This window comes from Pundamilia nyererei, unplaced genomic scaffold (assembly GCF_000239375.1).
Source record: "Pundamilia nyererei isolate P.nyererei 1_Seehausen unplaced genomic scaffold, PunNye1.0 scaffold00006, whole genome shotgun sequence".
NCBI classification, from domain to species: Eukaryota; Metazoa; Chordata; class Actinopteri; order Cichliformes; family Cichlidae; genus Pundamilia; species Pundamilia nyererei.
This window is the reverse complement of record NW_005187407.1, coordinates 5,977,393-5,998,483: the sequence shown is the minus strand read 5'-3', so window position 1 is coordinate 5,998,483 and position 21,091 is coordinate 5,977,393. Positions and strand designations below refer to the sequence as shown.

The 21,091-nt window shown below is 40.7% G+C and overlaps 2 protein-coding genes across 2 annotated transcripts in view; both read left to right on the top strand.

Annotated features, from left to right (window-relative positions):
* The window catches only part of ssbp2a (single stranded DNA binding protein 2a), a 56,234-nt gene extending 43,658 nt beyond the window's left edge, over positions 1 to 12,576 (top strand). The window contains exons 6-18 of the mRNA XM_005722311.2: positions 5,673 to 5,762; positions 7,148 to 7,207; positions 7,314 to 7,380; positions 8,278 to 8,348; positions 8,461 to 8,528; positions 8,966 to 9,014; positions 9,097 to 9,132; positions 9,224 to 9,278; positions 9,384 to 9,454; positions 9,538 to 9,616; positions 9,770 to 9,798; positions 9,886 to 9,984; positions 10,599 to 12,576. Coding sequence (XP_005722368.1) covers positions 5,673 to 5,762; positions 7,148 to 7,207; positions 7,314 to 7,380; positions 8,278 to 8,348; positions 8,461 to 8,528; positions 8,966 to 9,014; positions 9,097 to 9,132; positions 9,224 to 9,278; positions 9,384 to 9,454; positions 9,538 to 9,616; positions 9,770 to 9,798; positions 9,886 to 9,984; positions 10,599 to 10,628 — 804 coding nt within the window. The 3' untranslated portion in view covers positions 10,629 to 12,576. The remainder of the gene's footprint in view (positions 1 to 5,672; positions 5,763 to 7,147; positions 7,208 to 7,313; positions 7,381 to 8,277; positions 8,349 to 8,460; positions 8,529 to 8,965; positions 9,015 to 9,096; positions 9,133 to 9,223; positions 9,279 to 9,383; positions 9,455 to 9,537; positions 9,617 to 9,769; positions 9,799 to 9,885; positions 9,985 to 10,598) is intronic.
* Positions 12,577 to 14,690: 2,114 nt separating this feature from the next.
* Positions 14,691 to 16,632, top strand: LOC102198937 (uncharacterized). The gene is made up of 6 exons (XM_005722310.1): positions 14,691 to 14,869; positions 15,209 to 15,351; positions 15,643 to 15,707; positions 15,797 to 15,931; positions 16,077 to 16,175; positions 16,266 to 16,632. Exons 1-6 carry the CDS (start codon positions 14,765 to 14,767, stop codon positions 16,319 to 16,321), a joined length of 603 nt encoding a protein of 200 aa, XP_005722367.1. The 5' UTR covers positions 14,691 to 14,764; the 3' UTR covers positions 16,322 to 16,632.
* Positions 16,633 to 21,091: the final 4,459 nt, after the last annotated feature.

Below are 21,091 nucleotides of genomic sequence, written 5' to 3'. Positions count from 1 at the left end.
TCCTGCTGCTGGGCCTGAATACTGGACTACTGGAGTATTGCAGTTACTGTAAAGTAATATCATTTTCAATTATTTGATACTTAAGTGACGGTAAACACAGATGAACTCACCTATGCTGCATGTTGTAAACAGATTGTCAGGTCAGTTTTACTACAGCAGGACATTTTATGTGGGATACATATATATATAAAACTTCTTGTAATGGGGTGGTAAATTAATACATAAATAAATAAATAAAAATCAGACAGAGCTGATGTGTGAGGCTGCGTGAGACAGAGAGGTGGAGAGACCGCTTCAGGTTTACACAGCGATAGAGACAGAGAGGGAAGGTAGACACAGACAGCCTTTTGAGATTCCACTCACGCATCTCTGAGTGTCTCTCGGTCTCTGCAGTATTGAATGAAAATGACTCCTCACCTTCACATGCACACACACTCACACACACCCCCAAGCTAAGTATACATGCATCACACACAAACACACACACGCATTAATCTGTAAACATGGAGGGATGAAAGAGTTTGCAAGTTATCTTGTTAAGTATTTGTGAGCCCTTTAGTGTGATGGGATTAGTGTACTGTGAATGTAGTATGGAGGAAGTCTGATTAAGTTGTAAAGTGTTGAGCTGCGGCGTAATTGCCCTACATATGAATGACTACGGAGTTCTTTCGATGCATTTTTGTGCTTTTTATAGAAAAGTTTAGCAAATTACATGTTTGGGTCGTTTTCAGGCATAAAGCAGGAGATGCTTCGGGAGAGAAAGCGCCATTTCTGATGGAGAAATTATACATATTTCCATAATATGGGAAGCTTTTTGATAACAGAGTGGACGCGGTAGATCTAATACATCTAAAGCTTTACTTCAGTGAGTAAACCTCGAATTCGGGTGATTTTTTTTCCCCCTTGTTTGTTGTGACATATGATACATTTACTGCCTTTTTTTCTTTCACACAGGAAAGACGCTGCTATATTTACCAGTCTTCACAGTTTGAAATAGAAGCTGACCTTATTTTAGCCTCTTTTTTGGACTTTTTTTTTAAACTTCATAAATGGCAATTGTAGTTTGTGTTATTGTATGCCTTGTTGTGTATGTCTGGTATACTGTAATTCCCCTCCTGGAGGGTGGTGTTTTGAATAATTTATGAAACAAATGAGTTTGCCAGGAGATGCAGGTGTTCATCTGAGGACATTCGGGGGCTGTTCCACTGCCTCGGGTTTCATCACAAACACTTCGTTTAGCGTGCAAATAACCGCAATGTAGGGAGAACACAACACACACAGCGCTTCATTAAATGAAAAGCTGTAATGTAATGGGGTTCCCGAATGGGCAGACGGAAGAGTTGATTGTCTTGTTACGCTTCAATCAGGTCTTTCTGGATCTCTCTAGAAAATGATGGAGTATCGGAAAAGATACGAGTGTAAGAACGAAGATAGTTTTAAGAAAAGAAGTGAGGGAAATTGCTTAAAGTGGACTGAACCTTACTCTTCTTGAAGATAAGTTCATTTGTTATACACTTTAATCAGCTCATGCGGCCGAAGGATCGACTATCTTATGGCGTGGCGAGGCATCCGTCTGCTAGCCTACTCCTCCTAGTGTAGTGAGTCTTCACACAAACTGCGCTCAAGGTCAAGGTAACATTTGTCGTTTCACAGACAATAACCTGTAAACTGTGATGGATAGTGAGCCGAATGAGCTCACTGACATTCTGGTTATCTGTATATCTACAGATGGGTGTGACAAATTAAAGGAAAACTCAAATGCTGAGCGTTTTAGTCATTGTGGTATCATGGTTCAGGTCGATGTTACATACATGCATGCAATACCTTTTCCCCGCCATTGTGCATTCATTAAAACAATGCTCTCTAACACATGATCAATACAGCAAAAAAGGCAAAGACTTTTGGAGTAACAGAATAGCTCAGGTCAGATTGTTGTGACCCAGCACTGTAAAAAGACCCCTTAAAATTAAAAAATTTACCGGTACTCTCATTTTTTTTATTTTTGTACATTTACTGTATTTAAGTTCAGTATTTATACTGAAGAAAAAGGTAGAGTCCAACACGTTTGGCTTATGTTTTGCTGTCTTATAGGCAGGTACACGTGTTGTCTAATACTAGTTTTTGTTGTTTATTAAAAAATATATATATTATACAGAAAAATAATAATTAAGCAGTTTTGTCATTACACAGTGTTTCTGTTTCACGCCATTGTTCATGGAGCATGTTTCAGCTGTACAGGTGTCACAGCTGAACAAACGGTGGTGCGCGGTCAAGCAGTGTTTTCCCTTCATGTTTTTAACTGGAAATGTAGCAAACAATGAAACTATAAAATGCTGCATGGACATCGGCAGCAAAAGCAATGATTTACCCGCCAAGAAAAATTGTTGTCGTTCCCCCAAATCCAGTTTCAGACAGGTTAATTTTCATTTAAGGGCTGAGAATATCTGAGCGTTATAATTGGCCTTACAGCTTGTTCGCAAATTGAATGGGCAATGAAGTCCATCAAATGAAGTGCAGTGGAAATTAGCGTCAGTGTTCGGTTGCATTTAAGTTCAGTGAGAAGTGTATGCAGAAGCGTTACACTGCACCACTGCTGGCAGCTACATTCACACAATAATGTACACTACCGTACGGTGTTAATGTGTACAGGCATCACCTCATTATCTCAGTGTTCCTCTCACTTGGCCTTGTCAGAAAAGTGTAAACACTGATGTGTGAGAGGTGTTAATGATGGATTCATTAACTGTGTAACAATCTGTGGATCTTTTGTGGTTGCTAAGGTTAAGTGCTGGAATATGTTGAGCTCGCTTGTGAATCGGTATTTAAACAGAACTGACAAGGAGGAGTTTGCTGTGTGGATCACAGCATCGCTGTGGCTAACACGAGGTAATGGCACCACATTACTATTATACAGCGACACCAGGTGTTATGATTCTGCTGATCTTTAAGCTTTGCCGTTAGTTTAACTGAACAGATTTTATAGATTCTGTTTTCAGAGGAGGGAAGGACACACGTGATTCAGCCTTCAGTTTTGTATTTAGTAACTGGAAATAATGATCAGGTGAGTGGCGTGTCCACTGAAGACTATCCCGTTTCTTTGCTCGAGAAACTCTTGGTTTGCTTTTGGATTTGGTTTGTGTGGGTCATTATCTGTCCATTGTGAAGCACTGTCTGAACGGTTTTGCAGCATTTGGCTGAATCTGAGCAGCGAGTACAGGCCTGCACACTTCACAGGTTATCCTGCTGCTACTGTTATAGCAGTCCCACTGGCAGCCATATATCCTAATGCCATAAGATCGGCTCTACCGTTAGCTGTTTCTTCCCGGCTCTTTTAGATGTTTCCTGGCAAAGTCCAGTCTGACCTCCTTGTTCTTGAGTGTAACCAACAGTTGTACTTTCTCAAATCTAGGAACTAAAAGTAAACCAGCAGTCTTATAGCTAAGATCGGGGCCTGATTATTCAAGATTTAGTATGTGAGGAGAAGGATTTTTAATTCAGTTCTGAATTTAACAGCGAGCCAGTGAAGAGAAATATGCTCTCCGTGCCTAGTTCCTGTCAGTACTCTGGCTGCAGCATTCTGGATCAGCGAATGGCTTTTTAGGGAGCTTGGGTATATGCCCACGTCCTTGAATGTGTTACTGTAGCAGAGGTTAAAATGGTTAAATGTTGTGAAGGGTTTTTATAACAAAGGAAAGAATTCTGCAATCATCCACTGCAGTTGTCCTCTGTGGTCTTGCAGGTCTTTTGGTGTTGCTGAGCTGAGCAGCGCATTCATTCTGTTTAAGAAGTTACCACACTGTTGGTTCGGCCACTCAAAGTTTTTGCTGTCTCTCTGGTTGGTTTATTTTGGGCGGTTTTCAACTCCTTCACCTAAAAATCTAAAAACTGCATTTTCAATATTTAGAATCAACTCAGCGTTTTTGTTTTTGTTCTCATTTGCTTCATTTGTCATTGTGAAAATGAGAGAATGGGCCATGAAGCTGCTTGCCACAACTGGCAAAGCAAATACGCCTGTTTCCAAATCCCAGTTTTACACTGTTTAACCCACGTGACTCTTCTAGAGATCAACGTATGGAGACAAACATGGGGGGAAAATCACTTCTTTTAAAGAGGCTTTGTTAAACCTGTGATTCATTCAGATTTTAATGTCATTTGACTCAACCTGATTTGTCGTAATCAAAAGGCACTTAACCGTCGGCAGCAGTACCAGAGCTTTTAGCGTTGCTGTAGTTTTCCATGTATGAGAGGTGGTCCTGCTTTTTGAGGCTTGTTGTTTTTGCTTTTATTTCTCCTCGTTGCCGTGTTTGGGTGTTTGGGGAAAATGCTGCTTTGTCAGCAGGTCAGGTAGATCCCCTCCTCCTCCCTCCTCCCGTTCTTCTTTTTCCGCCACAAACATTAAGTGCGCTCACACACTCACTGCCACATGCACACACACACACACACTCATAATCTCTGCTTTGTCCTCTTTTCTCCTCTTTCCCTCCCTCTCTCGGTGCACGAAGGCAAACTCAGCAGACCTCCAGGCTGCCAGGGTGGAAAGGCATTCTGGGTAATCCAGGGTGCGAGGAGGGAGAGGGAATAAAAGGGGAGAAAAAAATCCCAAAAAACAAAACACACTTGATGCAGTGCATGATTTTGTACACACAGAAACAGACACACGCACCAAATCCAGCCTCCCGCTACTGAACCATGGAGCTGCAAATATCCATCTGTGTCCATCTGTACGTTCATCTGCTGAGACAAATACAGCCTATGTTTACAGCAGAATATAGAATCTAAAAACTGCACGGCATCCTGTTCGACATTGCTCAACATTAACGATCGAGAGATATGAGAGCGAAGGAACAGAGAGGGTGGCGGGGTGGAGCAGACGAGGATACAGGGGTGTCGTCAGTCTGCTTTTATCTCAGCTCTGATTAAACCTTGTTCCTGTCTGACCTAAAAAGTCAGCTGGCGGAAACTTCAGAGACTGTTGGGTGAATTTCGCTGGATCCCTTTACACCCCTCCAGTGCCTTCAGAGGGGGAGAGAAAGTGAAAAGGAAGATCAGAAAAATAGAACAGAGAGTGGGCAGATACTGACACAGATGCAGTCACTCCGGCTTCATGAGCCCACTGTTCACACGTTATTGTGTACAATATATGGATGTACGTACACTCTCCCACACTGTGCGTTGTCTGCTCTGTATTCCTAAAGAGGATGAGGAAGAAGAGGCCGGTGCTGGGTGGTAACTTGGTTGTACAATGCGACAGGAAGCAGACAGAGGCAGTGCTGAAATGATCCAGCGCCACCCGTCTGGGACAAGCACAACAAAAACGCATTGAATAAAAATAAACCTGGGCCAGCATGGCAGGGCATCTGCAGAAACAGGAAATATCCCACTGAGGGAGAGAGATGGGGAAAGACCCTCGCAGTGCAGACTATGACTTTTATATAAGTGGTAGCAGGCTCATCTGGTATTTGGTGTTGGATGTGTTATCTTTGCAACATGGATAAGTAAATTCCTGCTTTGAGGAAGACAGAAATTATCCAAACTATTATATCTGTTTGTTTATTCTGCAGAAAAATGGAGAGTAGCTGATGAAACAGGTGAAAGAGGTGTTGAGTTTGTTGTTTCTGACAAGTCTGAGATCTGAGTTGAAGTCTCCCTTTTTCGCCATTTGTCTCTTTCAGAGTGCCGCAGCAGCACCGAGCCCAGTCCTCGGTAACCTTCCCCCAGGAGAGGGCATGCCAGTAGGGCCAGTCCCACCGGGATTCTTTCAGGTATGCATGCAACGCAGAGCTGAACGGCCATGTTTCTGTCACTCCAGAGGATGTAATATCAGCTCAAATTTAAGCTTCCCCATATTTGGCAGATTCAGTCTCACTTCATTTCAATTGCATTGTATTGAAACTGCTCCAAAATCACAGCAACAAGCCATCTCCAGGCATTTTAAATTGAAAGAGCGCATTGCAAACATCCTAACTAGAAATCCAATGAATCCCCTAAGAGCAAGAACTCACTCTCAGATAACAACAACTGTATGTATATTCACGTACGTTACCTTTGAATATGTGTACAATCTCAAACACAACTAATCTGACAGGAGAGATAAATTTCTGGCACACAAAAACGCACACATGCAGCATTGCCCCAGATCATCTGTGAAGGCCTCTGCCAGTTGTACATCGATTAAACGTCATTATCAGTCAAATTCAGGCGCTCGGATTAGACGCAAAGATCAATAGTCTTCCCGGGCATTTCTTAGTTCCGCTTTCATAAACTCACATGTGAGTTCGAACAGCTTTTTCCGTCTGCTTCTGAAGATCAGTCGCTCTTTGAAGGCAAGGTCTTGTCAGGACCTTAGTTAAAGAAATATAACAATTACCTGATTGCCAGCTCTTCTGTCTGGTCTTTTGTGTATGAAATATAACGGAATATCTGCACTATCTTTTTTTTTTTGGTGATAAATTGCACATTATTTCCAAAGTCAGTCACAAATGATGCTTCGTTTTATTCATTCAAATTCTGTTACGTCATTTGCTGATAATGATCAGTTGTTTACATTTTTTAATTAATAATAAAAAAAAATAGTAACGCCATCACTAAAGAAACCTAAAATGCTGTAGCTTCATCCAGTTGATTTAAGCACAACTAAGACAGCAATTTAAGTGAAGGCTCTGATTAAATTAAGAGGACCATTGCTCTCTAGTGGCAGATTTCTGCATTGCTCCTCCACCACTGCAGAGTGGCTCTTCTGTCCGGGGTGGCATCAGTTCAGCAGACATAGCAACAGCATTGCTACTGTCTGTGGTGAGGACAAGTGAAAGCCCACTCACAGCTGCAAAAGAGCTCCTCATACAGGCTGCCAAATTCCACAGAGTTAACACACGCACTGACATCATTATCATCCTTCTTTTTCCTGTCATTTTTTTTCTCCCCCTCATAAATTCACTCCAGTGAAAATGCGGTCAGCTTCCTCCGTTTGCTGTATGGTTAAAGGAAAATGAGCCCTGAATTCAAGTGAAAACATAAAAGCAGCTCTGGTTGGTTCCCTGCTTTGAAGAGCGTATAAAGTTCCCACTGTGCCACCCTCTAAACCTTTGTTACACATGTGGTCAGTCCATTTATTTGTCTGCATGTAATATTTTATTTGCCTAATTTTTAGCCATTTATGTCACCTCGATACCCCGGAGGACCAAGACCGCCCCTCAGATTACCGAATCAGGTAAGAGCCAGACTGACCCCTGCAGGCAGCAGACGTAACTGAATTGTATAAATGAGCAACATCACAGTGATTATAACATTGGAGATGGATCCTCTTCTTTCTGTAGGGTCTTGGAGGAGTTCCAGGGAGCCAGCCTATGTTACCAAGTGGAATGGATCCCACAAGACAGCAAGGTGCATGCCCACACTGAAACACACACATATAGTCAATAATTACTTTATTTAACAATAATGCAGGCAGGCAGGATTTTGTCTTTTGAAATAATATTTACTGTGCGATCATAGCCTGATTGAGGTTTTGCCCTTAAAACATGCACCCTTATGTATTAACACGACTAAAAGAGGACTCTCCACCTATAGATCATGGATTCCTGAGCCAAATTTTACCGTAGTAGCTGTCAAGATATTTCATTACAAAATAAATAAACCCCATTATGACACTATAATTGGGAGAAGGGAATCACCAAAGTCAGAATGGGTTCCCGAGGGGATCGTGAAACAAAGGTTTTATGACAATACATTCTCTGGAGAGTCCCTCTAGAAATCACATAACACACTGAAAATTGAAAGCGTTGTTATATCTGATCAAAGACGGTATATAAAGAAACAGTCGCCCTTATTCATTGCACTGGAAGAATGGCACGTTTATGAGTTTTTAATAGTGTTCAGATGACCATGAAACCCAGTTGAAAGCTGCTTGTTACCAAGATGAACTCATGGTTAGCCTCTCCCTGATATACTATTATCATTAATATTAAAACCAGCATGTTCGGTATTCTTATGAATCAAGCATACTCCCATTTACGCAAACTACTCACTGCTCCAGACAACACTTAAATTATGCATGGGTGAAGATGGTGTTCAGCCGCTGTCGAACCAACATCAGACCAAGAAAACGGTGTCACTGAAGCAGCTGTAAATTTTAGCATTTGTGCCATCTAAGTCTTGTCGCCTTAAAAATGCATCCTCGTCTGTGGTTTGAGTTACCAAAGTGGCCACAAAAAGGTGTTAAACACAAAAATGCATGTTTGAAGAGAACCTTTTCTCATTCTGGTAAATCCTACACTTCAGGACATCCAAATATGGGAGGACCAATGCAGAGGATGACTCCACCCAGGGGCATGGTCCCACTAGGACCCCAGGTTTGGGTCAAGATGATTTTTCTTTGAGGACTACTTGCTGTAAGTTTTGTTTCTGATAGTTACTCTCATGTAGTCGTGTCCAAATGGAATTCTGGTTTCTGTTTTTTCCCAGAACTATGGAGGTGGGATGAGGCCACCACTGAATGCTCTGGTTGGTCCTGGGATGCCTGGTATGAGCATGTGAGTGGTATATGAATAACACCATAACACACGCACATATAGACAGAGTAGCATAAGGCCTATCTGAGCACATGAGCTTATAAAAGAGTAAAATACACTTGTCTGTGTGTCTATTTTAAAAATGTAAGCTTACTCAGCACATTTTTCTCCAAATGTCAGCTATCTTTAATCACTCAGTAGAGTTTTTATAGTCAGCCGTTTCCTTTAACTGTCTTTTGCCTACAGCTTTACCACATGTTTTTAACTTTTGGCTCTGAACATGAAACCACAACCTTAACCTTTCCCTCTATTTAGTCTTCTTTAGTTTTTTCTTCTTCTTCTTCCATTTACTTTTTTTCTGGCATCTGGGGAGCTTGTTATTGCCAGCTCTTCCCAAATAAATTGGAAACAAAGACCCTGCCAAATGCAAAAAACTCAAGTGTATGGGTGTTTTCTAGGGGACCTGGTGGTGGTAGACCCTGGCCAAATCCTCCCAACTCCAATTCTGTAAGTCCTGCAACAAAAATACCGAAGAAGAAGTTTCATTTTCATTTCATGACTTGAGTGGTTTACTTCTTTGTCTTTGTAGACCCCATACTCTTCTGCGTCACCAGGAAGCTATGCGGTATGTATGTTTGAAACTCTTAAACTAGCTAAATAGGCTTTAATTCACAGGATCATGCATGAATGTCATGAAAACAAAACTCTCATTTCAGGGACCTCCGGGGGGAGGAGGGCCACCTGGAACACCAATAATGCCAAGTCCAGCAGGTAAGCTCTGTGTGTATCAGTTGTATATGTGTATGTAGATATATAAACATGCTACTGACCTTTAATTTTCTTACTGTTTCCGTTTTCCTTTTTGTGTTGTGTCAGATTCAACTAACTCTGGAGACAACATGTACACTATGATAAACACAGTCCCTCCAGGTGGAAGCCGGCCAAATGTGAGTGGCTATTGGGTCTGTGTTAGTGTTACAAGTCAAACAGGAATACTGCTGTTAACTTGCCCTATGTGTGTTCTCTGAAGTTTCCTATGGGTGGAGGCAGTGATGGTCCATTAGGGGGAATGGCCGGGATGGAGCCACATCACATGAATGGCTCTTTAGGTACAAAAACAAGAAGCTTCTGTGTCCGGCAGGGGTAAAACAAACAAACTAAAAAACCTCTGGTTATGTTTGTCCCTGATTTGTCATGAAAAATTAGTATTCATTTGATCGTGGTGATGTGCATTATTTTCATACTTGTGTTCCCTCCTTCAGGGTCGGGCGATATGGACAGTCTCCCCAAGGTATGAGGAGTTTTTCACCTACTCTGAACTACACTTCTGATTTTTGTAGCAGATACTGTGATATATGTTTTATTTGTCTTTGAACAGAACTCTCCTGGTAACCTAAGTATGAGTAATCAGCCTGGGACGCCTCGGGAGGATGGAGAGATGGGAGGAAACTTCCTCAACCCTTTTCAGAGCGAAAGTGTGAGTGAAAATTAGTTTCTTAATATATGGGATTACTGGAGGTGTTTGCTGCTGAGAGTTCCCTGTAATACTTTGCCTTAAACGTGCCCATTTTTTATGCTAAGCTAAGATACTACTTGCTGTACTTTTTACCATGCGGATAATATCAGTCTTACTAGTCTCTGCAAGATATATAGACTGTATATAAAAGATAACACCACCACTGGTTTGCTGACTACTGTTCTGAAGCCTCGACTTTATGGCCATTGCCATCTTCTTTTTCTTTGTTTAAACTGGACATAGTGTATTTTCACCAGCATTATCTCTGGCTAGTTAGCTTAGTTCCCATGATGCAGCTGTGATTTTAAATGTGATGCTAATTCTTGCTGGTGAAACAAAGAGGCTTCGCAGCTGACTGCCATTGCTCACAGACCTGATCCCTGTCTTCAAAGCAATCATTTCAAAGGCAACAAAGTCCCACTTGGCGCATATGGTCCTAGCAATTTTGGTCTCCAACCACTAATATGCTTCGTGTGACTGTTGCATAATTAAGACTGATGGCTAGAGATGTGCTTTCCTCTCTTAAACACATAAACAGTTGCGTTTTTATGTTTCTGCTTAACTTTTTTCTGCAGTATTCTCCAAACATGACGATGAGTGTGTGAGGGCTCTGGAAGCAGGTTTGGTCTGTCGCTCAATAACCTGGTGTGGCTCACCAAAAAGCAGTGAGACATGATGTGATGCCATCTAGGCCAGTGACTCTTCCTCCACCACCTGCCCAATCGGACAGTAGCCCCAGGCGCCATCTTACTACTACTACCCCCCCTGACCGAAGTCCCACCCTTCCATGGTTTCTGTCCATGTTTCTACGCTCCTGTTTTTCTCCAGTTCTAAGTGGTGACTCTGCTACCTTCATCTGCTCTTCCTCTGCTCCAATGAGACTGTACAAAGGAACTAAATTGACCCAGAGGAGAACTGTAAATTTGCATACGGTGTGTATGAGAGTGCAAACAGTCCGGTCACAGACAGATTTTCCTGCCTTTGCATCAGATCACAAAGCTCGGCACCCAAAAACAAAATACCAGTAGCCTAAAGTTAAAATTCCAGTGAGTTTAAATATATAAAGTCACTGTTTGATTGATCTAAATGGCTGTCATCAAGTCTTCTTTTTTCTAATTAGTCTGTTTGCAGTACCAGAAGAGAAGTGGAGAGACATCGCAATCCTTGGGCCGATATTTGAGAAGTCTTTTTAGAGTTTGTAAATGTCTAAAGACCGCATACATTGCATTTAAAGTTTTATACTATCAATGGTTTTCTCATCCCACTTGACAATATTTGTTTTCGTATTTAATTTGAAGGCGAATGTTCATTAAGAAAAAAACTCGCTCAAGGCTTAAAGTGAGACTATGAACCTGCTTTAACAGCAGCCAACATGCAACAGGTGGAAATGGGAAATGTCTAAACACAAAAGTCGGCAAAGTGGCATTGTAGATAGGTCATTGCATTAGCTAACATTTAGCAACTAAAAGCTAATGGTCATACCAGACCAAGCAAGACAGATAAAGCAAAAGTCCTGAATGTATTGAACTAAGCATTCATGCATTCTAGTAGTTACGGATTCATCTTTCAATTAGTCTGAGGGAAAACGAGCTAATTCGTCTTTAAAAACTTCCATAGTCTGACTTTAAGTCACATAAGATCAGTCACTATGCTAATTGTAATTAAACTGAAGTCAGCATAAGGCTGAGGAATGTTTGCACAAAAGTTAGTACTCCGTAGTAATCCGTAGTACTCAGTAGTACTGTACAGACTGAAAGTTTTTATTTCACCTGAACTCTTACTACAATTCATCCTGTCGGTTTTTCCCATTATGTGCTTTTGTGGGGCCGAAACAAATGTTTTTGACAGAAATGAAGGAAATCATTAGTTTGTTTGTTTGTTTTACTTGGTGACAAAACATGCTCCCATATCCTAGACATAAAAATGTTCAAATGAGAAAGAGAAGTAATAAGAGGTAAGCAGTATGGATGATAAACTGCAAGCTTTGGTCACTCATACTTAACTGTCATCCGGAAAAACTGTGATTTTTAGTATGATGAACAATTGGTTGGTACAGAAAAATAAAACAAGCTCGTTTTTAAATAATCTTTGAAACCTTTTTCACTGCCCAAGATGAATTATTATCATGTACAAAGGGTGAATATTCCTGCAAACATTCTCCTTTCCCTTCCCTTACTGCAAAGTGTACAGCTCACAAATGTAGCTCCTCTGTCTTGTATGTGTATTTGATATTATTATTATTATTATTATTTAAAGATAATGCTAGAGAGAATTATTATTGCAAAGGGAACGATGGACTGATGGCGCACCATCACAGCTGACCTGAGATGTTTTATTTTGTTTTGTGTTAGATTGAAGCCATAAGTGGGAGTACATAAAGATCAATTTGTAAATTGGATCATTTTTTTTCTTTCTGTTTTTGTGACAGTATGTGGGACTCCATTTGTGACGTGTTCATTTTCTCTTTTTTATTCTTGTATTATGTTTTTGTAAATACACAGAGAAGTTTCATGGGTTTTGACTATGCTGATATAAAGCTTCTCTAACCTTAAAGTGTCATCTCTTTTCATTTTGAACAGACTTTGGAGTGCATTTGAAAGTATCTGCTGATGAAATTATATGAATATGATCACAATTGTGTTTGTTAAAGCTGTACTTAAATTTACCAAACCTGTTGTATAACTTCTATCAAACAATCATTTGGGGATGGATTTTGTACTTAAAATTTGATAGACAGGTAGATAGATAGATGGATAGCTTTACATGTATAGCTACATATTTTAATAATAATAGTAACAACAGCAAGTCCCCCAGAAGAGCAAGGGCTATGCTAGAGGCTATGCTAAAACTCGATGTTGTTACTCTAGTTATAACAGTAATAACATCAAAGTTGTTATGGCTTATGTTGTTTTTATTACATCATGCTGATATCAGCCTGTTATGACGTCACTGTAAAGTCGTAGGCTATCGTATTGAAAAAAAAAAAAAAAAAAGAGTGTGTTGTACAGCTCTCTCTAGCCAAGGGCTCAAACTCCAGTCCTCGAGGGCTGGTGTCCTGAAACCTTTCCATGTGTCCCTATTGCAACACACCTGAATAAATTAGTAGGTCATTAGGAAGAGTATAGAACTTGACTGCAGGCTGAGGAGAAAACTCCTGACCCTACTCAAGTAAATTTAAGTAAATGTAAGTGTTTGGAAAAATGTACTTCTAAAAGTACTTTTATTTCACCATGTCATGAGCAGCTGTAACATGAATCAAATGGCTGAATTGCCACCTCAGGACACCGGCCCTCTAGGACTGCAGTTTGAGACCCCTGCTCTATGCCTTTCATATGCTGTATTACTCAATATGTTTTGGGGTTTGTTTGTTTTTTTTCAGTCAAGGTCAACTTTGATCTTGGGCACTAACAATGATGGTTAATGTCAAAAGCTTCGCCAACCTATTCGTGTCCCCCAAGGCCCAGTTTATCACCGTAAAGTTTGCAGATAATACATAAAAACTGTAGTTAATATAAAATATTTTATCAATTTTCACATTCGGTGTGACGACCCGATTCTCAGCAAATCGGGTTGCGTCATTTTTGCAATATCTAGTTAAGTGTCCTCTGGTTTCTAATCATGTCTCTTAAATTCACCATACCTCCCCCCAATCTAAGAATATTTATCTCTATATTGACGTTCGTAAACTTGACTTTAAGCCGTGTTTGTTCTGAGACTCATTAGTTTGATTTCCTTCCTCTGTTTCAGATCTGTGTCCCAATGAGAAGGAAAGTGCCGGAGATGTAAAGGGAAAAAGCAATAAAACACTGTTATCACCTGCTGTATCGCTCAAGTCTAACCAGAGACATCAACTGGCTCCATGAGTCACATTTGTATTCAGATGTGCTTTCTTTGATATGAGGGAACTCTGTATCGCTGATGTGTTGGTGCTCTTTTTTTTTTTTTTTTATCTTGCAGGGAGTTCAATGTGAGACGGGTAGTTAAGCGTTTGACTGTCGCACTCTGTGTTACTACCTGGTCTAAAGTATGTCTCTGTAGGTCATCCAGGTGATGACTGGGAGCTTTGGTAAAGACAAAGCTGATGAGACTCATAAAGCTATTCACTAATGAACCTGCGACATTCAGCAGTAGGTCTGCTAAAGACAAGTCAACAAACTAATTTCATTAATACTGCAGTTGGGTTAAATAATGTTGGAAAAGGGTTTTTCTTGTCTCCTATATTAACTGAAATCTACAAAAGGACACGCTATGCTTGCTTTTGTTTTTCAGGAATCCGCTTTATTTGTATTTTCTGTGTTTTGGCTGACGCTACCCTGGAAATTCCAGTAAGTTTCCAGTGTTCTGCAATAACTGGCAATTCCAGGCTGCAACAGATGGTGATTGTGAAATAGTTTATTTCTGTGCCACCCTACCCAAATCTGTCAAATACTTTTGCTGCTGCTCACTTCATACTTGACGGATAAGGAGAATATCTGTTTCACATGTCTGTGAGAAGCTTTTGCAGGAATGCAGCACATTCATGTTGTTTGCTGTTTTCCATTTTGTTATTCTGCAAACGCGCGCACACCACAGATAAAAAAAAAAAAAATTAAAGCTTTATCCTTATCTGTACCAATATTGCACAATCCCATTAAAGACCACCTCCTGTCTTATGTAACTTCCCCGCTGCACCTTCCCTATAAGAGTCCAGCTGTTGTGGTCTTGCAGTAGTATACAGCTGCCTGTCATTTGACTTGTCGTCATGTTCCTTCATTGTTGCCTGGCTTTGCTGGCTCTCTTCTCGCTCTCTGGTGCATCTGATCCAGGCTGCGAAGAACTCATTAAGCCTGTGGAGGATCATAGCAAGGTACAGTGTCCTCAGCAGAGACATTCACCATGAAGCAGATCTGAGTTTAAATTGTTTTAAATCCCTGAGGGCTGAATCAGCATCGCTGATGCTCCTAGCTCTAGCAATAAAAACAAACAAACAAAACAGACTTGACCTTGGATGGTTAAAAAGGTCCCACTGGTGATTTTGCATGTATAAACTTATTATTATATATGATCACAGAAACAAGTGATGATCATGTTTATGCATGTGGTAAAGATGGTAAACTCCTTTCTGTTTTCAATAGAAATGCTGGTTCTTTAGAACCTGCTGTGAATCTCTTTGAAAGTTGAATTTACTTTTTTTTTCTTTCTCTAGCTTTGGGGAAAATGGATATTTTACGCTGGAACATCAGACAGCAAAGAGCAATTAAAAGAGCTTAAAACTCTACACAGCTTCTGGGTCGAACAGACTCCCATACCTGACAGTGAAGACATGCTCAGTCGCTTCGGACACAAAGCGTAATTGTCAATATTTTCTAAATGATTTGTACTACCTTCAAGGCAGGGGTGTTAAACATAAGGCCCGTGGGCCAGAATCGGCCTAGCAAAGGCTCAAATCCGGTCCAGTGGACAATTTAGGAAGATGAGAAGGAGGGCATAAATTTGGGGCTTTTAACAAGGTTTACAGTTTTTTAATGAGATGAGTTTGACACCCCTGCTTTGAGGCATCAAATGAGTTACGTAATTTGACCTCTTGACTTTTTTCTTTGTTTTTTCATGTGCTTATATTTTTTTCCTGCTCCTTAACAGGGATGGAAAATGTTATCATGGAAGTGTCAATGCCACCTTCTTAGGAAACTCTTCCACAGACACGTGTAAGAGATCACATGTTGTTATACTCACATTATCAAATAGTCACTGTGATGTAAAACAACATGGCAACCATCTAATTTGTATCTTACAGATTACTATAACTCCACCACTCATGAGCACATTGGCAAGCATCTGGCCACTTGCCCCGACTGCATGCTTTGGACAGACCACTTGGTGTCAGATGTCGGCAGCGAAACCACAAAAAGCAGAGGCTTCAGGATCTTCAGTGAGTTGCATTTGCCTGTCTGTGTCCATATGTGTCCAACTTTTAGGACTCTGTAATGTTAATAATTAGTTTCAAACTGTTTTTTTTTTATTGTTTTTGCCACTCTGTTGAAAATAATGTTAACACTGCCATCCCCTACCTCCAGCAAAGACTGGGACACTGGAGGCCTCTCATCTCGAAGTCCTCAAGAAACAGGCTGAGTGCCTCAACTTCACACTAGATTTATACTTTGCAAACACTACAGGTGAGATGCGTTCACCATCCACGCAAACAGTAAGCAGTACATCTAATGTAAACAATGACTCATCAGTTTGATTTCCTTCCTTCGTTTCAGATCTGTGTCCATATGAAAGTGAAGCTGTAACAGATGCAAGACGGGAAGAACAATAGAGAAAAACACATTTGAGCTCCTTTCACTCGATCTCTCAGATCTATCCTGTAACCTGAAATTACTCAAGTGTTTGAAGTGTGTATTCAGATGTGTATCACAGATGTGCTGACAGATGTGGAGAAAGCGCTCTTTCATCTTGCGGTGGGTTCAGTCCAGGACAAGGAGTTTGTAACAGTGTTAACTCTGGCTGGTTTTTTTTTTTGTTTGTGTATGAATAGGTGCAATAGAGTGATTTTACATTTACTAGAAGATGCAGTAAACTGTGATTTCTGATTTGTCTTGTATTCACATAAAGATTTACAGAAAGAAACTGTGTTTGCTTTCTTCTGTTTCGTGTAAATCCGGTCTATTGGTCAAACTTTGGCAAGTCTTACCTGCGAATTTATAACTAAAACTTGGGCTTTTTTCCTTCAAAGCCCCTCCCTTCCTATATCTTTCCATCATTGGCCTTTATGTCCCATCCTGACAGTTTTGCACTGTCTGTGGAGTTTTAAATTGGTGTGTGGATTTTAAAGTACGTGATATTAACTGTAACAACTACCTATCAGCATGCAAAAAAAAGAAAAATTGATTCTCTTCTGGTTATCCTTACCAAAGTTGCAGGGGGGCTGGAGTCTGTCCCAGCTGCCATAGGGCAAGAGGCAGGTTACACCCTGGACAAGTCACCAGTCTGTAGCAGGGCTAACACAGAGACAGACAGCTATTTGCACTCACATTCGCATTAACCTAACCCCACTAACTACATGTCTCTGGACTGTGGGAGGAACCGAGAGTACCTGCAAAGAACCCACGCAAACAAAGATAACAACAACACACAGAAAGGCCTTGGCCAGATGGTGGAGTCAACCCCAGGATCTTCTTGCTGTGAGGCAACAGTGATAATCACCATCACACCATACTGCAGTGTGGTGGTTAGCCAAAAAAATAAATAAGTGATGAGTATGTGGTAAAGATAGTAAACGCCTTTCTGAAGGTGAATACTGTTTTATGTTCTTCTGCACATTATACCTGTTAAACGCATATCATGCTGATACAGCAGGCCTTGTCTGGATGCATCTTGCACTCCACCTGAGAGATTCATCCAAGGAACAGCGACCCCAGCCAGCAATTCCTAACTGAAAAGTTAGCCTTTTTTTAAAACAACAACAACTAAAGAAAATACTGATTCTCCTTCAAGCCCTGCTACAGACTGGCGACCTGTCCTGGGTGTACCCTGCCTCTTGCCCTGTGACAGCTGGGATAAGCTGGATGAATGGATGGATTCTCCTTCAGCTGCATCTCCTTGGTCTGAATTGAAATGCTATTTCTGCGAAACAAGAAGTGGCAAGTTTTGAAGATGATCTACCATCGGCACATATTTGTGATTGCAGCCTTATGCTAATTTTCCCCTCTTAGCCCACTTAGTAAACCTAACCTTTAATATTTACCAATTAGCACGCGCACACACGCATCACCAACAAACACCAAATGAAGCATTATCTCCTTTGAAACCAGCCTTACATAATCCTATTACACAGTCCAACCAGCCCCTCTGCCCACCCCCTCTCTTATGTAACCTCCACTGAAGTCATCCCTGCCTCCCCACAGGAGCTCAGCAGTCCTGGTATGGAGCTGGCCGTCGTTTGACTTCTCATCATGCCTCTTCATTATTGTCTGACTTTGCTGCTCACTCTGTTTTCTGATCTAGACTGGGGGGGGGGGGTGCAGGGGTCAGCCATTCATTTTCCCAAGGGTCACATGAGAAGAGAAACCAGTACTGTTGTGGAGGGCCGCACCAATAAGCAGATAAAAAATATCGGATTAATACTGAGTGTGATTAATCACAGTAACGGGACAGTGTCCTCAGCAGAGATATATTTTGACAATGTGATTTTAAACCTAACCCAAGTCACTTTCAGTAGAAATGTTTGTTTCTGCAACGACTGTCAGAACTGTGAAGCTGTATAAATCTCTCGAAGTCTGTCATTCTGTGGCTGCTTGTCTGTAAACTCAAACATAAAAACCTGAGTATTCTGTTGATGTTAATGATTTATTTTATATGGGTGATTTTATTTTTTCAGCCCTGTTGTTCTTTTTAAAAGTGCTTAAAAAAGTGGTATGGTATCTGGTAACCTTGCTGTATTTGGGAAACAGGTAGAGTGCCTCGACTTCACAGTAGATTTTTCTGTGTTTGTCAGATTTCGAGTTCTGTTTAAATATCTCCAGACTGATTCTTAAGTATACATTTTACATGTATTATCTAGAACTTATATTACATCTCTTGTAGGTTGAGTTTGTTATTTATAGTAACCTTTTATTTTGAGTCCTACTCGTTTTTATTCTCTAGTTCTGTCCATGGTTATAGTCGTGAGTATTGTGTATGCAGTATTGGAGTTTATCCTGTCTTGTCTGTGTAACCTGTGCTAAGTTTCTGTCATTCTCTGCACCCCCTCGCTGCTGTGTCTAGTTATTTTTCATGGTTTATTTCAGGAGGTTGTCTTAAGTTTAGCTTCCTTGTCTCATTAGAGTCAGTTCAGCAGTGTATTTTAACCCATGTGTCTCCACTTCCCCTAACAACCCCCCTATGTATATATTGTCTCGGTCTCCCTTCATCCTTTCCAGCATTTCAAGTTTTGTGTCTCCCAGCTCCTGTGCCTCCTGGCCCTAGTGTTGATTCCCAGTTTAGGTTCCAGGACGTTTATCTTTTCAGTCCCCTTTTGTATTTTATGTGTGTTTCTTTGGTGTCATGTTATTTTCAGCCTGAATAAATGGCTCGATTTTTGTTCACCACCTCCTGCCCCTGCATGTCTACGTTAGGAGCCTCACATTCCTCTCCGCTACACAACCCCTGACATGTACAACTCTTGTTTTTGGAGAAAACCCTCTGTTTTTACATACTATCATGTTCCGTGTTACCCAAGACATGAAAACAAAAAGCTATAATGACTGAATTATATTGTATTGAATGTAGAACTAGAGCTGTTGGGATTTATCATATATAATCATGTATAACCATTACAGGCATTAAACACTGTCCACTCTGCTATATCTTTAAAAATACTTAAAAATCCTCTTAACTACCATCTATAAATATCAACATTAATTAAACGTAGAACTCAAATCTTGCATATTGCAAACTATTATGTGCATCCAGAGCTATTCTAATTGGTTTTTATTTTGTTACATTGCAGGTGCAATTGAAATGTACTCATATTCATGTAGTCCTTTTTTTAGTTGTACCACTCAAAGAGCATTTAACTACAAGTCACACTTTAACTAAGGCCCTGCGACTGATAGGTGACCTGTCCAGGGTGTACTGTGATAGCTGGGATAGGCTCCAGCCCCTCTGCAACCCAGAATTAGATGAGTGGAAGATGATGGGATGGAGGTTCTCTCATAATCCTTCAAAGACCAGCGTGTGTCTGTCCCTGCAGGAAACTGCGCTCAGAGATTTGAGAACGCAGACTGTTCTCATGTTTGGGCGGCTCTGCCTCAGGAGGTTGAGCATCTACCCATCAGAAGGTCAGTGGTTCGATCACTGGCTTCTCTGGTCTGGACATTAAAGCATTCTTGAACAAGATACTGAACTCTGTCTTCTGAGTATGTGAATGTTAGGTTATGGATAGAGAGACGTATTGTGTGAATGAGAGTTATAGGAAGAAAGTCCTTTGAGTTCATTTCTCATGGCAGTGTTGAGGTCTTCCTTGAACTCAGTGTCACCACTGTCCGATTAAAAATACACACAGACATGGCATATACAGTTTCAAGATTCCCTAAAAGCATAATTTTCCTTGATTTTTTGTATCTGAATAGATAGAAAAAGGGTTTCTTTACTGATGAAAAATGTCAAACAAGGTCAAATTTAACTAGAATAGGTTGTAAAGGTTAATCTGTAAATAAGCAAAGTTAGTTACCACAACAAGGGAGAAAATGCCACAGCAGCTGGAAAAAAGAAGGAGAAATTTGTATGGTGGTTATTATAAGTGTTTCTGAACTACTAATGTGTCCTTTGTGCAGGAATAGTCTTTTATGAAATGTGAGGTATGAAGTAAAGAATATTAATGCATTTATTAGCTAAATATTTGATATCAAGGAGAAAAAGGATTGGCACGTCCACCCACAGTTAAAATCCATGCTAGTCAATAGTTTGGCTGTGTTTTATCCCTCTGACATGAATAGAGGACCCCACTGAGGTCAGAGGTCATTCCAAAGGGGCTCATTTGTCAGGACTACAGTGAAGGGGCTCAGTGTATCTCTGCTTGGAATTCAACCAAATTTGGGGAGAGCTACACTAAAAATCCCCTGTCACAAAGACATTGCACATGTTAAAAAAAACAGATGAGTGTTTGTGTGTGTGTCTTTCTTTTTATTTTCATGCCTTGTTTAGTGTGAGAGAGGCTGTGCAAGGAGGTGCTCGCATACTGAAAGATGGAGGGGATGGAGGTCCTATTCAGACTTTGCCAGCTGGCTGTTATATAACAAGATAAATGGGACACAAGCCCGACTGACTGGATGCATCAAGTGAAAGACTCCTCCTGAAACCAGAGGAAGGAAAAGAGAGGGAGAATTATTAATGTGATTATAAAGTCACGTCATGGTGACAGAAAGCATTTCCTCACAACATATATTAGTTTACAGTAAGTGTTATTATGGCTTGGTTCGGCATAAGTCTGCATGAAATTAGTATAAGTCAACATAATGTCCTGTGGAGTGATGGGTGCACAGCTTGGTGTGTGTGTGTGTGTGTGTGTGTGTGTGTGTGTGTGTGTGTGTGTGTGTGTGTGTGTGTG